The sequence below is a fragment of the Microtus oregoni genome, unplaced genomic scaffold (genome assembly GCF_018167655.1).
Source record: "Microtus oregoni isolate MIOR12 unplaced genomic scaffold, Mior012 000067F_001, whole genome shotgun sequence".
In the NCBI taxonomy this organism is placed as follows: Eukaryota; Metazoa; Chordata; class Mammalia; order Rodentia; family Cricetidae; genus Microtus; species Microtus oregoni.
In genome coordinates, this window is record NW_024543954.1 from 312042 (window position 1) to 331586 (window position 19545).

At 47.4% G+C, this 19545-nt stretch overlaps 1 protein-coding gene across 9 annotated transcripts in view; it reads left to right on the forward strand.

Moving 5' to 3' along the window:
- Positions 1-19545, forward strand: part of LOC121440270 (plasma membrane calcium-transporting ATPase 3) — a 75442-nt gene that overhangs the window by 22633 nt on the left and 33264 nt on the right. For 7 of the 9 annotated variants that reach the window (XM_041641043.1, XM_041641041.1, XM_041641040.1 and 4 more), the window contains 9 exons: positions 2390-2587; positions 2684-2941; positions 3406-3531; positions 4179-4304; positions 10847-10888; positions 12734-12898; positions 13532-13746; positions 14385-14627; positions 15714-15955. In XM_041641043.1, coding sequence (XP_041496977.1) covers positions 2390-2587; positions 2684-2941; positions 3406-3531; positions 4179-4304; positions 10847-10888; positions 12734-12898; positions 13532-13746; positions 14385-14627; positions 15714-15955 — 1615 coding nt within the window. The remainder of the gene's footprint in view (positions 1-2389; positions 2588-2683; positions 2942-3405; positions 3532-4178; positions 4305-10846; positions 10889-12733; positions 12899-13531; positions 13747-14384; positions 14628-15713; positions 15956-19545) is intronic. The other 2 variants (XM_041641037.1, XM_041641039.1) reach the window with 1 other exon arrangement.

Consider the following 19545-nt stretch of genomic DNA (forward strand, 5'->3'; position numbering starts at 1 on the left):
AAGGGCAGTGTAGACCCCAAGTGTCTAGGAGCTTAGAGTTCTGGTGCATCCCTTGTAATGTTGAGTCTTTCATAGCTCCTGCAGTTGAAGGCAAAAAGGCTCAATCTGGGGAAAAGACTGAGGTCTCCCAGATACCCTACTGGGAAAGCTGTGGTGGGGGTAGGGAGAAAGCTGAGGAGGCCCAGCCTTTCTTCCTAACACCTTACTAGGAAAGCTGTGGGACTTCAGAAAGAGGTCTTTGGCCCTAGTAGAAATCTGAGATGCCAGCCCAGCCCAGGCTCAATGAGGGCAGGGAGAGAAAGGCAGGGACAGCTGCAGCCCTTCTGGGTGGGAAGGACACTGTGGCTGGATGCTATGGACGTGCCAAGGCTGTGCTGCTTGCAACTTTTGCTCTTGTCAGTCCTTCATTTAAGCTCCTCCCTGCTCCTCTGAGAAGGCCCATTGTCAGCACTTCCTTATTGATGAGCGATCTGGGGCTGAGTCTTATTGCTTTCCTAAACTCCGCCTGCTGTGCATGCTCCATGGACCAGATGGCTCTTTTGATCACCACTCAGCTCCTTCAGCAGGTGGTAGAAGCTATGTCAATGACTCTGGTGGGAACTTCAACCTACCACCCAAATACTAGGTGTCAGTGTAGAGCTGGTCCCTTTGGGGTGTAGCACTGGAGGCCTGGGTGAACCTAAGGAGGGGCTGGATCAGCCTGCAGAGAAGATTGCCAGCTAAGGGTAAGGCTGTGGCAATTTCTCACTTGTCTGAGATCTACATGGAGGTTACCTCCACGGTCCTGGAGCCATGAGTTAAGGACTTCTCTGCCCTTGGACCCTACAGTGATCGAAGTGTCTCATGTTAGGCCTGAGAGGAGCTTCCCTTTCCTCCCCTTTCCTCTCCTTTCCTCTCCTGTTCTCTGCATGAGTCAGTGACAGTCCCCTTAGTCTCGGCCATCCCCATCGCCAATTCCAAGAAGGTGTTGGGTATTTGGGAGCCACGTGCCTGGGCATTTCCCGGGCACTGTGGGCACCAGACCTTGGGTCATCCTCTCCTCAACTCTGTGTCATGGTATCTTGGCCCTGTGGGACTCTGTTGTCCTTTCCTGGTGCTGGTCCTTTCAAACTCCAGCCGCCTCTGGAGCTGGTAAATGGAGTCCTTCCTCCCCCACTGCAGAACAGGCTCCCTGCACGACCTAGAGGATCAGTTCCCCATAGCAACAGCTAGTTATGAGAAGCCATAAACCTCTGCCTTCGTTTCTTCCTGCAAGCCCCATACTTCCACCTTGAAGGACTTCCAAGCCTCCCTTTCATAAGACCTTATGTAGATCTCTGGAACTAAGAACTTGCTCTCACACTCATTCTCTCTGAGCTTTCCCTGGGAAACTTCTAGAAAGTAGGCCTCCATCCATGTCCAGAAGACATTGTTCTATCTTCCTCAACAGCTATGCTCCTGGATACATCCATGTCCCTGGTTCCCCTGTGCCTTGCCCCCTTTGCAGATCAGGCTGGGTAGCCCTGCATATCTTTGGAAAAGGTAGGCCATAGGGTAGGGTGGCCAAGGTCCAAAGGCTGCCTCACTTTCAAGGTGCCAGAGTCTCAAACACAGTCCCATCTTTCAAGCATGTGTGGGGCCTAGTGACCAGCACTCTCAAGAAGACATGGAGTCTAAGTGTTAGGAGACAGATAACTTTGTCCGATCCCTCTAGAGAGGGCCCTGGCCAATTCTTTGGCACTTGGGTGAAACTGGGCTAATATTACCTGGATCCCCTTCATTGGTAACCTCCCCACAAATCCACTGAAGCCACTTAGATATTGATTCACCTCTCTACTCACCCTCAACCCAAGGAGCCCCTGGGTGCTCTGTTCTGCTCCTATCTCAGCTACCCTTGGCCACATAGCATCCTCCTGGGTCCTTGCTGTCCTTTCCTTTGTTGGGTGTTAGCGCTTCCCTGCAAGCATCCCTCAAAGATAACTTTGACACAGAAATGACAGCAGACATGAATGGTGCAGAGTGTAGGCTAGTGTTTCAGCAATTGAGACATCTACAGGCCTAAGACCTCCTTCCCTAGACTTGCTGTCTTATAAGTGCATCAGGATATACATAGCCCCTTTTCCTGGGTTACCATCTCTTCCTCAGGCTGGGTACTCACTATGAGGGCTGTGCTTGGTCCCCTATGTGCAGGTCCTGTGCCTGCAGAAAGGCTTGTAGCACTTGGCCTGTACCACTCTGCATTCTCTAAGCATCCACTCTGGAGTTCCAGAGAGGCAGGCTTTAGCTAGAGAGCCACAAGGGGCACTCTTGCTGCTGCTGCAGCAGCTTAGTCAGAGATGCTTATGGTACCAAGGGCTAGCCTGTGCCATCTTCTTCTGTGCTTCTGTCATTTTCCCGGCACACTGTGTAGGCCTGGCAGACAACACCAATGACTTAGAGAAACGCAGGCAGATCTATGGGCAGAACTTCATCCCTCCCAAGCAGCCCAAGACCTTCCTGCAGTTGGTATGGGAAGCCCTGCAGGATGTGACTCTCATCATCCTGGAGGTGGCTGCCATCGTCTCCCTGGGCCTCTCCTTCTATGCACCACCTGGAGAGGAAAGTGAAGGTAAGGGGCGAGGCTCTGGGCTAGAAAGGGGGGTCCCAGCGCTTGGTTTCCATGACTTTACATCTCCTTCATGTTCTCCTCCATCCTTGGTCACAGCCTGTGGGAATGTATCTGGTGGGGCAGAGGACGAGGGAGAGGCTGAGGCTGGCTGGATCGAAGGGGCTGCCATCCTACTCTCTGTCATCTGTGTGGTGCTGGTCACGGCCTTTAATGACTGGAGTAAGGAAAAGCAGTTCCGAGGTCTTCAGAGCCGTATTGAGCAAGAGCAGAAGTTTACTGTCATCCGAAATGGACAGCTCCTCCAGGTCCCTGTGGCAGCACTGGTGGTGGGGGACATTGCCCAGGTCAAATATGGTAAGTGTACCCATCTTCTTCTACCCTGCCAAGAAAGCCTGAATGCCATTTCTGAGAAGGGTGAGCCAAAGGAACCTCCCCAGCTTAGACTGTCTCCCCAGTAGTCTGTGTGTTTCCCCCTACAGGGGCCTGGGATTGGAGCATGCGGGGTGTGATTAGGGGCAGAAAAGAAATTTGAGGTACAACAGTACCCACAGGAAGCAAGCTGGCCTCAGCCTCTGGAGAGGTATTCTTCTACTACTATAGGATACAAGTGTTGTCCCTGTTATTTGAGAGCTGGACAACATGGTTAGATGTGGATGATCCCCCCCATACACACACACACAAAAGAGGAGGCAGAAAGAAGAGAGACCCCCAGACCTCTCCCAGATGATAGGACCTCCCCTAGGAAAGGCAGGAAGAGGAAAGGGTAGGGAGGACCCATGGATCCATAGCCTTCAGTTCTGGCCTGGGCTGGCTTATAGGAGACCTTCTGCCTGCCGACGGTGTGCTAATCCAAGGCAATGACCTCAAGATCGATGAGAGCTCCCTGACGGGCGAGTCAGACCATGTGCGCAAGTCAGCAGACAAAGACCCTATGCTGCTCTCAGGTAAGGGTTACCTTCTCAGACAGCCCAGGTAAGGTTGCTTGAAAACCTGGCCCTAGCATCCCCAGGCAAGCCATCCTGGTGGACTTGCCTTAACTAAGATCTCCCTGAATAGCCCTTCTGAGAATGCTACCCACTGCCATGCCAGAGCAGGTCACTGGAGGCCTGGTGGTGTGGCTCCAGCCACAGGACAAAGAAATGATACTCCACTGTTCAAGAGGACCTTTGATATCATGAATGGGACATCCCAAGGGGAGGGCTTTCTGGGGTCAATAGTGTGCTCCATCTACATATAGACTCTGAAGATGACCCCATGTATGTTTTGTTCCTTTTCTAGAAGGTTCAAATTCAGCACACTTTTATCTTAATGGGAAATGTAATATGAAACCGAACAGAAAAACCAGAGGTCCCCTGGTGGGCCCCGTAATGGCTCAGACTGTGCTTCTGACAAAGACCCGCCAGTCTGTGGTACTTTGGCTCATTCCCACTACAGCAAGCCTATAAACAGGCTGCAGTCTAGATGAAGGGGTCAACAGCTGCAGTGACTTCTGCAAGAGAAGTACCTGCTTCAGGGAAACCCTAAGAGCCAGCATATGGGTGCTGAGCGTGTCCTACCAGGTTGTCTTAGTTCCTCTATGTTTCTGTGCCAGGCACTCATGTCATGGAAGGTTCTGGAAGAATGGTGGTAACAGCTGTTGGCGTGAACTCCCAGACAGGCATCATCTTTACATTGCTTGGAGCTGGTGGAGAGGAGGAGGAGAAGAAAGACAAGAAAGGTAAGGCAGCCATGATTCCAATGTCCAGAGATGATGAGACAGCTTCCTTCTATGTTAATGTCCTTGCTTCTTCATCTGCCTGCTGGCCAATCCTGGCTCCAGGGAGATGGGTGGGAAGCCACCACCTTCTTCTAATTCTTCTTGAGGATCCTTCTGGTATTTTTTCTAAGAGTGTAGGGGCAACTTTCCTTAGACGGCTAATCTATGATGGCTTTGGTACATCTGTCCCTGGGGTAAAGTGTGCTCACAGAAATGTAACCTCTTATCTCAACTTTGAAAGGTACTGCTGGGATCTTCAAGCTCACCCTCAAAGTACTCAACTTCCATAGGGAAGATTCGGGGTGCTCACAAAATCTAAAGTGGAAGTCTTCTGAGCAGATAGGGATAGGTCTCAAAATAACAGCCAGGGCCAGGGGATGCCGGATGGGGTGGGCAAGGTAGGCTCTTTAGCAAGTGGTAGCCCTGTCTCTGAGGATAGCAATGGATAGAAACAGAAGATTTTGGAGAGTCCAGCTTCCTTATGACCCCGAGATCCCTGGCCTAAAGCTACTATACCACCCCTTCCAGCCATGGCACTCAAAACCATGGAGTTACAGAGCTTCCCCTTGTCAGACCCTGCTCCTCTGTGACTCAGGCACACACCCTAGCTCTGGTGAGCAGTCTGCCCTTGGTTCTTTTCCACAGCCCCAGGTGACTATGGAGCAGATACTTCCAGATGCATGCCCGCCCGTCTTAGAGGACCTGGAGCCACAGTCTATACAGGGACAGACCAGCATGAGGAAGGACAAGTTAATAGTCCTGGCCTTAGGCTACTTCTTGAGGTCCCCTGTCCCTGGGAGCCTGGAGACATGACTGTCAGGGCTACAATCACTGAGAAGCTTCTATTATCCTTATTCCCTGGCAGCCTGGTCCTGTGCCTCCCTGTATGGGCACCTCCCTGATGTTGACAGGCCAGGTCTTCTGCCACCTGCACCAAGTCCCCAATCTCCACTGAGCCCCTCCCAGTGTTATCCCACAACTTTAATGTGTGCTCCAGGAATACAAAGACAAATGATAGGTTAGTTTGAGTCCCCAGGCATGATGACCTTACCTAGTGTCTTCTTGGTTCTGTTAGGTTGACAGGACACGCCTTCCACATAAATCCCTTTAGGAAATCCACTCCCTCCCCTTGAAGCCAATGGTCTCTCCCTTGAGCTGCTATCACCTGCACTTTCCTGGTGTCCCTGGTGGCTCCTTTCCAAGCTCCTAGCCTCCTGTTCTATCTCTTAGATAGTCTTCACAGCTTGGGCCTAGGCCACTCCCTCCTCATTGAACTTGATCTTCTTCATCCAGACCCTCCAAGACAAGCTGCATGCACTTCACCAACACTGCTTGGCTGTGAGACTTAGGGAACTGGAGTGGGCCAGCTTCCTGGAGAAGTACCCCGAGGGGCTCTGAGGAATAGCATCTATCTTGGCCAGTGCCCTCATCTTACTCTTGTGGTTCTGTCAACCCACTGGGCATGCTCTGAAGCTGTTCCTTGTCAACCTGCCACCCTTACATTCTATTGCTATCTTTTCTCATGACTCCTATATGCCCTTTTCTTCCTGAGTCCCTCTGTAGTAATATGGGGCGGCAGGGCTGCGTCCCCCACACCCGGCCGCCCACATGGCTAGCTTATGCCCGAAATAACAACACACAAACTGTATTCATTTAAACACTGCTTGGCCCATTCTCTTCTAGGCTAATTCTCACATATTAATTTAGCCCATCTCTAATCATCTGTGTGTAGCACCCCAAGGTGCGCTTACCGGGGAGATTCTAGCCTAGTCCATCCTGGGTCCGAGCTTCATCCCGGGAGCAGGGCATGGCGTCTCTCTCAGGCGTCTGTTCCCGAGAGGAGAGCTGTGAGTCTCTGACCTCACTTCCTTTTCCTCCCAGTGTTCTGTCCTGTTTTCTCCTCCCACCTATCCTCTAACCAATAAAATGGGCCAGTGCAGTGCCTTTATTAGCCAATGACCTTCCTCCATCATTTCCCCTTTTTCGGTTTAAACAAAAAAAAAGACTTTAACATAGCAAAATTACATATAACAAAACAGTTATCAAGTAAAAGTTACAATAATCTTTATCATAACTAAGGAAAACTATAACTATTCTTAACTCCATCAAAGACTCCAGAAAGATATAATATTACCTAAGTAAACAAGAACTAATACTTCAAACTCTAGAAATGACAAAGACATCTCGCTGCCTGGACCCAAAGTTCTTTTGTACCATTGGGGCATCCATCTTCAGCCTTCAGGCCCATGGTATCCAGCAGACATTTCCATAAAGCAGGAAAATTCAAAGTCAGTTCAGTCACTATCTGTTGTGTCCTGCAGAATGTCTCGCAGACTCTTTCAAAATGAATCAGGAACCCCGAAAGATCATCTCACCTTTAGGCAAGTTCAGTAGTCCTCTCTCTGAGGGTTCTCTGTGTCCAGTTTATGCAATAGTCCAGGCAAGAGCAGTTTCTTGCCCATATGGCTATCAAACTCCATAAGGTGCCTCTTCGATGCCCATCTTCCTCTTGAAGTACATTGGTGCTGCCAGGAGCAGAGTGTCTCATTGTCATGAAAAGTCCTCAGTTATTAAAACATTAAATGTCCTATTCTGTAATCTTTGAAAGACATGAAGAATGTCTATCTAAAATATATCTATGCACATCTAGAAAATATTAACTAACATGACTACAAGCTTTACTATTATCGATGATTATCCATTAACAACCTATATTTCTTAATTATACAGTACATATTTAAATGAACTACACAATCACAATACCTTAATCAAAATCAGAAACACTTATACATATAACAAAATTGACCTTAAATCTCTATCAATAAAGCAAAATCTATACTAATGCAAATTATTCATATCTATATCATATCCCCCTTTAAATGTAAAGGAACATTTATAAACCATATTTGGGAACATGGGCGCAGTTATTTCTCTCCAAACTGCTTCCTGCTGAATGGGGGCGTCGTTAATTAGGTCTTTCATGGTATAACCTGTGTGTTAGCTTCATCTCAGTTGGCAGTTGAGCGAAGCAATTTTTTGAAGGCGTTCACACCAACCCTTCAGGAGGGCGTGGTCCATCATACCAAATCGGAATAGAAGAAATGAACAGCGTCTCATCCTCTGTGAAAACAAAATAAGAAACTCCTTTCCAAAGTATCATATCCTTAGATACAAATTCAAAATATCTATGTTGGATTAGTTCAGCAGCATTTATAAACAAATATCTTTTAGTAGCTTTTGCTCTTTCCTCAGCATTCAAACAATTCAAAGAGAGCATAATAGCATACAGTATCAAGATTCTCTGTGTATTTTCCATCTTTGTGCAGCTTTGTTTTAACCTCTATTTTGTTTATTTTTACTTTTAACTCTTTGCTTTTTGAGACAGGTTCTCTGTATCTTTGACCTGAAGTAACTCTGTAAACCAGGCTGTCTTTGAACTCTCAGAGATCCGCCTGTCTCTGCCTCCCAGGCATTCGGGATTAAAGGTGTACACTACTACACCTTGAACTCACAGAGATCTGTTTGTCTCTGCCTTCTAGGCACTGGGATTAAAGGCGTGTGCTACCACACACACAACTTTCTTCCTTTTTTTTTGTTACTTTAAGAACTTTAAATTTTAGTCTGCATATATTTTTAACACACTTCAAACCATTTAGAAATTTTCTTTGTCTTTGAATCTCTCTTTACTATATATCTCTCTTTTTCTGACCACACGAGCCTTTAAATTACTGAGCAATATGGGTAGGATTAAAGGCGTGGCTTTGCCAGCTAGATCCAGTCCATTCCTTAGCTTTCCAGCCTCATGGCTGAGGTACTGGCTGTAGCCAGCAAGCGAGCTTCAGCAGCCTGTGTTTGCAAACCGCAGGGACCGCCTGCGTAAAAGAGTCAGAGTTTGTCCTGGCAGGACAGCCCAGAAAGCCGGCATTTTTAAATGGCGCAGCTTTTTTCCTGCTATGGCTGAAAACCGAAAAGCATGCGTTCAGCTTTAACCGTTTAAGTGTTTCGTGGCAGGACCTCTTAATGAGCTGCAGGCTTTTGCAGCTAAAGCTGAGTCAGGAAGCCTCTCTTAGATGACGCGCCCGCTTGCCTCTAGCAAGCAGAGCAGACCCGAGAACACAGCGAGTCAAGTTGCCATCAAACAAATCGTAGCACTTTACTCCAAATGCTCTATTCAAAAGCTCTGTCTCCTGCAGGAGTCAGACAGAGATCGCAATGGTGGCACAGCCCCAGGAAGTCGCGCTTTAAAATGACACAGCGTTTTTTCTGCTACTGTTGCCGAATCAGGAAATCTCTCTACAGCACGCCACCAACAAACAGCAAAAATCTGTGTTAAACTCTCTCTCCCTTATTTTTAAGCCTTCTCAGGTTTTTTAAGTGGGTTTCGGCTGTCCACATGTCTGGGCGCCAACTGTAGTAATATGGGGCGGCAGGGCTGCGTCCCCCACACCCGGCCGCCCACATGGCTAGCTTATGCCCGAAATAACAACACACAAACTGTATTCATTTAAACACTGCTTGGCCCATTCTCTTCTAGGCTAATTCTCACATATTAATTTAGCCCATCTCTAATCATCTGTGTGTAGCACCCCAAGGTGCGCTTACCGGGGAGATTCTAGCCTAGTCCATCCTGGGTCCGAGCTTCATCCCGGGAGCAGGGCATGGCGTCTCTCTCAGGCGTCTGTTCCCGAGAGGAGAGCTGTGAGTCTCTGACCTCACTTCCTTTTCCTCCCAGTGTTCTGTCCTGTTTTCTCCTCCCACCTATCCTCTAACCAATAAAATGGGCCAGTGCAGTGCCTTTATTAGCCAATGACCTTCCTCCATCATCCCTCCCTCGCCTCCTGTGCTCTGCTTTACTCCAGGCTACCTCTTCTAGTCATGTTCACTTTGCTTCCTAGCACCAGTATTGGGAAGTTCACAACCCCCTGCAACTCCAGCTCCAGAGGCCCCAAATGTCCTTTCCTGGCCTCCATTGTCACAGACACACACACAAATAAAAGAGACATAGGCCCATGCATGCACTCACACATGCATGAACACACACACACACACACACACACACACACACACACACACACACAAATAAAAGAAGTCTCTTTCACCTCTAAACTACCCCTAACCCACACAGGGGCCCTGGGCAAAGAGGGTCCAATATATGATCTGCTTATGGTTGAAGATGTCTCTCTCATTCTTGGGACCCCAGATTGTGGTTCCATTGCCTAGAAGCTACCCGATACTCTGTCTTTTGATTCCCCAGTGACATGAGCTACTGGGTAGAAAATGATCCTGTGCTGGAAGATTCCTCCCTAAATGGGGACCAGTGAAGATGTGGCTCCCAGATAAACTCCTCTAACTGCTGTAGTAATACGAGCAGCGGGGCTGCATCCCCAGCACCCCGGCCACCTGGCTAGCTTATACCCTGAAATAATTACACGGACACTGTATTCTTTTAAACACTGCTTGGCACATTTCTATCTAATCTCTTCTAGGCTAATTCTCACATATTAATTTAGCCCATTTCTAATCATCTGCATAGCACCACTAGATGCACTTACCGGGAAGATTCTAGCCTACGTTCATCCTGGGTCGGAGCTTCATCGCGTGTGCCCCAGAGAGCAGAGCTGTCAAGTCTGAGCTCACTTCCTCTTCCTCCCAGCATTCTGTTCTGTTTACTCCTCCCACCTATGTTTTAACCTATGAGGGCCAAGCAGTTTCTTTATTGCTTAACCAATGAAATCAACAGATTGGTATATGACACTCCCACATCAAACTGCCACCTGGGCTGTGCAACCCTCAGAAAGAGTGACTGGCACTATGGGCTGTACCCAACCTAAGGCTTCAGACAGAGCCACCTGGAGTCTAGTATTTGCACCTTCTCCCTAGTGCTGCTGGGTACTCACCACTTAGACCTCCTTTTCACAGTGGCTCTGGACCTACAGTTTGGATGTGCCCACCAGGGCCCTAAAACAGACAGAACCCTGTCCCTTTAAAGGACACACATCTAGTAGTGGCCTCAGAGAAGAGTACAGGGGTTGGGTTGGTTCAGGGCTTGGGAGTTACCTCCTGTTGGGTCTGAAAGATCAGATATCTAAGGGAAGTACATACCTTAAGGCAGCGGGCCTTCCAGAAACTGTCAACAGCTACTTCACCTGACCCAGAAACCGCCCAGGACTGGCTTTAGAGACTCACTGTGGAGCGGAGGTCAAGGCCCAGTGGGAAACACTGGGTAGGAGCTTGGCCCAGGAAGCCCAGAGTATATGCAGTTAACATGTTCTGGGAGGTACTGACAGATTGCTCCTAGAAAGAATAGATCATCAAGAAAGCCCATCCATAGGCAAGGTCATGGCTAGCAGCAATCAGGCCTTTCCTTTCCCTCCTCTACCCCATGGAGCTGCAAACTGCTATATGTGCCCAAGTTCTTCCTGCTCTCCTGTGCTTCTGTGTATGTCATGACCACATGGGTGTTCTCAAGTCTCTCCGTGTCTGTCATTCCTCTTCCATTGTAGGCAAGCAGCAGGATGGGGCGATGGACAGTAGCCAAATCAGAGGTAACGTGCGTGCATGGCTCAGGGCTGCTGAGGAGCTTGTGGGGAGGAGGGAGAGAAGGGGGAATGGGGAGGGACCACCTACTGCCAAGGAAGAAGCAGCACCTAAAGACAGGTGAGTGGGCCCCAAAGTCCCATCCTGGCTTGGCAGTGAAGGGGATACTCTTGGAGGATGCTCCAGTTTCTACCAGACACTGCTTCCATGAAGCCTAGATGAGCCACCTGGAAAACGACTGGTCAGTGCCAAGGCCACCAGCATGGCTTGAACTTGTCCATGTATGAGAATTCCCCATAGACACCTGAGACCACTTTGGCCAGATAAGGAAACTGAGGCATAGAGAGGGTAACTTGTCAAAATCCCTAGGTGACAGTCCTCTGAGTTTCCCAGGTAAGAGGAGTTAGCCAAAGCCTGGAAGATAAGCGAGATTGCTAGGGCTTTGTGGACTAGGAGGCATCTGGCTCTGGCCCTTGCTTGGTGGGATAACAGAAGGTAGGGACTCAAGGCTAGAGTGACCCAGCTAGGCAGGGTCTGGCATGTCCTGAAGGCTGCTAGGAGGAAAGAGCTATGGTAAGTAGTCTCGAACTGCCAGGTGAGGTGAAGGGATGCAGAATAAGAGGAAGACAAACTGAAGCCGGGTGGTGGCAGTGCACACCTAAAATCCAGCACTTGAGAGGCTGAGACAGGTAGATCTCTGTGAGTTTAAAGCCAGCCTGGTCTACAAAGTGAGTTCCAAGACAGGCTCCAAAGCTACAGAGAAACCTTGTCTCAAAAAAAGAAAAATAAAACAAAAAAGTGTAGAGTTGTGCTATGATAGCCATGGTCACCTTTAGCTGGGTGGTGGTGGCGCACACCTTTAATCCCAACACTCGGGAGACAGAGGCAGGCAGATTTCTGCTCTACAGAGCTAGTTCCAGGACAGCCAGAACTGCTACACAGAGAAACTCTGTCTAGAAAAACTAAAATAAAGAAAGGAAGGAAGGAAGGAAGGAAGGAAGGGAAGGAGAAAAGAAAGGAAGCAAGGAAGGAAGGAAGGAAGGAAGGAAGGAAGAAAGGAGGGAAGGAAGGAAGAAGACAAAAACAAAAACAAAATGGGGGACACCCCTACAACTGCTAGGTCAGGCAGCCCCTTCCTTAGGAAGAGTGGAGGAGGCAGGTGGAGTGGACATGGTTATTTTTGGCAATGTAGCTGGAGAGTTTCGAGCCCAAGGACTGTGTAAAACTTGACAAAGAGAGAGAGATGAGGAATCCATGTCACCACCACAAAGGCAGCAAGAATAAAAACTAAGGGGCCTATAAAGGTGAAGTGGAGCCACGTGATCTAAGAGGGAGGTAGGGAAATATCAGGAGGAACAGAACAGGTTTGCCCACAGAGGAGGCGAGCTGGGCAGGGTTGTCTAGGCTAAAAGGAGCATACACTAGGGCCCCTTAGTGATCTTGAGGGGAAAGTAGAAGTGGCTTGGATATCTGTGGGCAAATGAGTCAGATTTTGGTTCCAGAACATTCCTTGGACCAACCACAGGACTTCTTTCAGGTATTGAGCTTTGGGACATTACTGGACTGACCACCTTGTCTGTCACAAGTTCCTTATGCTAGTGTCTGTCCACCCTTCCCATAAAAGAACCATCTCTCTGTCCCACCTAGGACAATGCTGCAACTGCCTGCCTACCTCAGGAGGGCCTGGGCTTAGGATGCAACAGAAGCCTACAGATTCCCTTTGCAAAACTTGAAGTTAAAAGTGCTCCATTGAATCCCATATGATGAGACATGTCTTTCCTTGTGATAACCCTCTATAGCCCCTTTACCCTTGATAGGCCCTAACTTCAGCCAAGGGTTTCCTCTATGTACAGCTAAGAAGCAGGATGGGGCTGTTGCCATGGAAATGCAGCCCCTGAAGAGTGCTGAGGGTGGGGAAATGGAGGAGCGAGAAAAGAAGAAAGCCAACGTACCCAAGAAGGAGAAGTCAGTTCTGCAAGGAAAGCTCACAAAACTCGCTGTGCAGATTGGGAAAGCAGGTATGTTCAAGCCAGAGATGGCATGCCAGGAGCCTGGGGGACACTGGGCTCCTGGAAGGAATATGACTTCCAGATGCTGTGAGTGCAAAGGACAGAATATTGTCCTGGCTCTAGGAAAGCTCGCGTACAGAGAAATGGATAGTATTCCAGAAGAATGTCATATACTGGTGGGCCAGAGGTGCAGGCCAGAGCCAACCATGACTGCCAAGGTCTGGCTTAGCACCCTCCACCCCAATAAGGCCTAAGTCACACACTCATGTATTACCTAGCAAATCCCCTGATTCAAGGTTTCTGGCCACATCATAGTCAACAGGTAGCCAACTTCACCGAGAGCCTGCTGGCCAGAGCCCCAAAATATGAGGGTGGCTAGTACCTCACAGATGTACCTTTCATACCCTTAGCTTTCTGTTCTTTACCCCACACTGTCCTGGGGAACTAGAGCAAAGGCTACCCTAGGACCTCTCATTCCATGGAGTCATCCTTCAAGCTGTTTATCCCAAAAGGTACCCCAAATCCATCAAGCCCTTACAACGGCCCTGACTGGGCTCAGGCCAGCCATGGCTACCTTGCCCTGAACTTTTCTTCCTTCTCTCCTCTCACCTCTTGTGGCCCCTCTCCATCATGGCTGGACAGGGTTGGTGATGTCTGCCATCACTGTCATCATCCTGGTCCTCTACTTTGTGATTGAGACCTTCGTCGTGGATGGCCGGGTGTGGCTGGCAGAGTGCACACCTGTCTATGTGCAGTACTTTGTGAAGTTCTTCATTATCGGAGTCACTGTGCTGGTTGTGGCTGTCCCTGAGGGCCTGCCTCTTGCTGTCACTATCTCCTTGGCTTACTCTGTCAAGGTAATAATACTACTACTTACAACTAATTCCATCACACAGACCCCAAAACTAGAGTGGGATGTCATCAAAGCACCTTAGGTGTAGTGGGGACTAAAGAAGGCTAGGGATGCTAAAGGAAGAAAGGATACTGGCTGAGATGAACTTTGATAATACATCCTAACAGACAGTCCCACTGTGACCACCCATCCCTTGGACACAGTGAAGGGAGCTAGAAAAGAAGCTGATGTCGAGAGAGACCTCACAGGGAGATTCAGAGGATCCAAGACAAAAAAGAACTAGTGCTGCTTGTAGAGACAGAGACAGAGAGGCAGAGCCTCAGAAAAGGCTTTGGGCCACTGAGAAGCAGTTGGAGAGTAAAGAAGAACCAGGGGAGTGTGGAGGAGCACAGATATAGGAGCCAATTGACGAGGGAGCTCTGGCAGAAAGCGTCCAAGTCATTCATACAGAGAGTAGCTTCTTGGAAGCTCACTGTTCCCCATCTGATGACAGCCCTTGCATCTTACTCTCTGTTTGATTGCCACCCATCCCAGAGATGACCAAGGTCACCAAATGGACTGTTAGTATCACTCGCATTGCCTTTATCCTTATAAGTAAACAACTAAGTACCCCCCCACACACTCCATCTTTGCTCTTTACAGAAAATGATGAAGGACAACAACCTGGTACGCCACCTGGATGCCTGTGAGACCATGGGCAATGCCACAGCCATCTGTTCTGACAAGACAGGCACACTTACCACCAACCGCATGACCGTGGTCCAGTCCTACCTAGGAGACACCCACTACAAAGAGATTCCAGCTCCCAGCGCCCTGACCCCCAAGATCCTTGACCTTCTGGTTCATGCCATCTCCATCAACAGTGCCTATACCACCAAAATACTAGTAAGCAAGGCTAGGAGGGCAGATGAGAGAAGGGGGCAGGACTGGTGCATGAGCTTCTTGAAGAGACTCACTGGGCTTACTTATAAATCTTGGGGTGCTGAGAAAGTAACTAAGTGGTATTGGTAAAGAATTTGCCTAGTGTACATGAAGTTTGCCCAAAATGGTTTGCCCCATCATACTATAAAAAGAAACACAGAACAGGGGAGAACAGGTGGACTTTTTCATCAGGACCATTGGCTCCCCAATAATGGCATGAAGATTCATTATTAATTATGAAAGCTCAGCTGATAGATTAAGCCTGTTTCTAACTATCTCTTACAACTTAAATTAACCCATTTCTATTAATTTACTTTCTGACTAATGGCTTTATTACCCCTTCTCTGTAGTGCACATCCTGCTTGTTCTGCATCCCTGGCATCTCTACCTTCTTCTTCCCAGTATCCTCTCTGCCTAGAAATCCTGCCTAACTATTGGCCATTTAGTTTTCTTATTAAATCAATCAGAGTCACACATCTTTATAGTGTACAAAAAGAATATTCTGCAACAGAAATGCAAAAAAACAAGGTTAAGGAGATATACCAGTCAGTAAATTGCTTGCCTTACAAGCATGAAGACTTGAATTTACTTACCAGAACCTATTTAAAAAAAAAAACTAGGCAGAAGTCTGCTTGTACTTCCAGCACTGGGGAGGCAGAGACAGGCAGATATCAGGGGCTCCAGGTTAGTGACAGACCCCATCTCAACAAAACAAGAAAAATTACAGACTTTTAAGAGGAACCTTTAGGGTGCTGGTTGCCTTTGTCCCTGTCCTCCTGTCCTTGGCATTACAGAGTGCTCTTGATATTGAGTGAGATAGGTTGTTCTAGAAGTCCTTTCAAAGCATGCTAAATGATGGAAAACCTACCTATAAAGGGCCACTTTGCAGTCAAGTCATGGCCTGTGTAGTCAACAAGGGTGGCCTTACTCTGTTCCACGCCTCTGCCTCCTAGCTACATGATGATCAAAGCCAAATGGGAACCTTTGCTTTGGGGATGGAACAGAGGGTGCTCTGGGCCCTGATGCCAAGCTGACTGTCCTTTCCTACAGCCTCCAGAGAAGGAAGGCGCTCTCCCACGCCAAGTGGGCAACAAAACAGAGTGTGCTCTGTTGGGCTTCGTCCTGGACCTGAAACGAGACTTTCAACCTGTACGGGAGCAGATTCCAGAAGATAAGCTTTACAAAGTATACACCTTCAACTCAGTCCGCAAGTCCATGAGCACGGTTATCCGCATGCCTGATGGTGGCTTCCGCCTCTTCAGCAAGGGAGCCTCAGAGATCCTGCTCAAAAAGTAAGTGGGTAACAGGAAGGAGACAGAGGCTGGGTGGCTGAAAGCTAAAAGGGCACAAAATTTCTTGTTTTATTCTTATGATAAATAGAGCTAACACAATATTGACCATGTTAGCCACTTTAAAGTATACAGTTCAGTAGCATTAAGTATACTCCTAATGTTTGCAGTCATCACCTGTAGGCGGAGGCTGTTCATTTGTTCCCAGACACCCAGACCTGAAATAATCACACAGAGACTATATTAATTGCAATACTGTTTGGCCAATAGCTTAAGTATATTTCTAGCTATCTCTTACATCTTAAATTAACCTGTTTCTATTTTATATTTTACAACAAGGTTGAGGCCTACTGGTAAAGTTCTGGCATCTGTGTCCTTCGGTGACTACATGGCATCTCCTTGACTCCACCTACTTTCTATATCCCTGTTTGAATTTCTCACCTGGCTTTACTCTGTTAAGCCATTGGCTGAAGGCAGCTTTTTTATTAACCAATGGCAATAAAACACATTCACAGCATACAGATGGGAATCCTACATCATTATCACCACTATGGAACTCCAAAAGAGCTCCATTACCCCCAAAAGAAACACTAGGCCCCACTAAGGAGATTTTCCTGCCCCCTCTCTACCTCTGAAAACTTCTGGTCTGTCCTTGTGGTTTCACCTATCCCAGAGACTTCATAAAAGTGGAATTCTGTACTTTGTACCTTTTGTGTCTAGCTTCTATCATAGTTCATAATGTCCTCAAAGTTCCTTTATCAGAACTCCACTCCCATTTGAAGGCTGAGCAACCTTCCATTGTATGGATGACACCACATTTGGTTCAGCCATTCGTCTATTGTCAGACACCCAGATTCTCTCTACATTTGGGCTCTTGTCATTCAAGCACGGGTACTAGTTTGAACACACACACATTGTCAACCCTTTGGGGTATGCACTGTGTCAGAATACTTGTTCTAGCTGCATCAGATGATGAGTCAGGAAGATATCTTGAATCTAGGAGTTTGAGGCCAACATGAGCAACATAGGGAGGCCCTCTCCTCCAACCACCACCAAAAAAGGAGAGAAATCAACTCACAGAAGATTTATTTAGAATTATAATTTTAAAAGTTCAGTCCATGGTCAGTTGTCCCCACTGCCTATGGAGCTGTGACAGGATGAACGCCCATGGCAAGGAGTATATGGTGAAGCAAAAGGCTAGGAAAAGAACAAGGAAGAGGAAGAGACCATAGTACCACAAATCTCTTCAAGAGTAATGAAGATCCCCCAATGACCTAAAATTTTCCTAAAATGCCCCCATGTTAAAGGTTGTACCACCTCCCAACAGCATGAAAGTGGAGATCAACCATTTGATCATCCCTGCCCCTCAAACTGTCCACTCCTAAGATTCCTCCATGTCTTAACTGTTCCAAAAGTCTAAGTTCAAAGTCTCATTCGCACTTAGTATTGAGTCCCTAAAAATTCAAACAACAATTATTTTAACATACAATGGCACAGAGTCAATATTCCCATTCCAAAAGTCAGGAATGGAAGGAAGCATAGTGAGTGCAGATTGAACCAAAGCAAAACAGAAAATGAAAAACTTGTGACTCCATGTCCAATAGCATCTGAGCCATGTGGTGATGTGATAAGACCTACAAAGGCCTTAGGCAGCCCTACCTCTCTGGTTCTGGTTCTCTCTCTCTCTCTCTCTCTCTCTCTCTCTCTCTCTCTCTCTCTCTCTCTCTCCCTCCCCCCCCCCCCCCTGGATTTCCTATTTCCTACAGTTTTCTTCAGCAGGAGTTACATAGTGTGAGAATCTCCGGTAGCTTCAGCCTCACACTCACAGCTGTGTGCACTGCCTAGAGGGATCCTGACACAACCACACATCTATCTCCTGGCTCCCCAGACTTTCCTTTAAAATCTAGGTGAAAACATCCACAACTCTGCAACTCTTGCATTCTGAACCTCTGCAGAATCACCACATGGGAGATGCCAAGGCCTTCCACTAGTTTGAGCTACATCTGGACCCACTTGAACCTCGGCTGCAGTGACTTCTGGGTTTCTTCCTGGGTGAATGAGTAGGACAAGCAGGACATCCTAGAGCTGTCCCCTCAAAAGACTCTGCCTAGAAAGTCTTTAAAAGCAATTAGTATTTATGCATCCCTGAACTGTGGTGGCTATGGCCTTGCTCATTTCTGAGATTCTGTCCAGATATCGTTCCTATAGTATCAGGGTAATGGTTGCCCTTTTGAGGTAGCACTACCACTTCAGCAATGCCCTCTTGCCTTGAACATTATAGCACATCTTCTCTGATAAAACTGCAAGTCTTCTTTTAAAAACGTTTAAAATTACATTTGTGTGTGTGTGTTTATGCACACACGCAATATGTGGAGACCAGAAGACAATGTGGGTCCTGGAGATAAAAGGAAGTCATCATGCCTGAAGGCAAATGCCTTTACCTGATGAACCATCTCACCAGGCCTCTCTTCCTTCTTACTCTGATTACATTAAATTAGGCTTAAAAAAAAAAAAACAACCACAGACTGAATGCTGGGATGCTTGAAATTTCATCTGCCAGATTAATTAATCTACCCTCCTTTACATTTAACCTCACGCTGAGTGTGAGGGCATGGACGAAAGTGTAGACAAGATCTTTTCCATAGCATAATACAAATGGTTTCCAGTCCAGTTATCAATCCTCGTTCTCATCTGCAAGCTTGCAAGCACAGGCTTTACTGTTTGCATCCCTATCAGCATTCTAGTCCTCTGAGTTCCCAACAGAGCTACCTGTTAAACTCTGCTTACAATTTACAGTTCTTAAATACTAGTAAGGATGAGGAGATATTAGAATATTTCTATGTTGCTGGTGGCAACATAAAATAGTATTATTACCATGCCGGGGGAGGTAACTCAGTTGTTTAAAGAGCTTGCCACACCAAGCAAAAAGATCAGTATTCCAGCCAGGTGGTGGCACACACCTTTACTCCCAGCACTTAGGAGGCAGAGGCAGGTGGATCTCTGAGTTCCAAAGCCAGCCTGGTCTACAGAGAGAGTGTCAGGACGTGTAAGGCTGTTACACAGAGAAACCCTGTCTCCAAAACAAACAAACAAACAAACAAACAAACAAACAAACAAACAAACAACAAGAAGAAAAAAGGTGGGTATGTAACTTGGTCCTTGGAGAGAAGAGAAGGGGCAATGGTGGTAGGGAGAGAGACACACAGATAACTGGATTTCATTGGCCAGCCATTCTAGCCAAGTAGATGAGCTCCAGGTTCAGTGAAAAACCAACCCTATCCAAAGAAATAAGGTGGAGAGTAATTATTGAAGAAGACATCCAAGGTGACCTTCGTCTCACACATGCACACACCCACAGACACATGTGCATATACTACACACACACACACACACCACATACTAATAGTATCATTTTGGAAAGTATTTTTATATTTTATATGGTTTCTTAGGAAGTTAAACATAGCACTACCATGTGACCCAGCTGTTTTATTTCTTGGCATATGCTTGGTAATTCACTGATTGTCACCTTGACTGTACCGAGGGATATTTAGAAAACTGGTACCTAGAACTAGAATCATTGCTGTCACCATGCC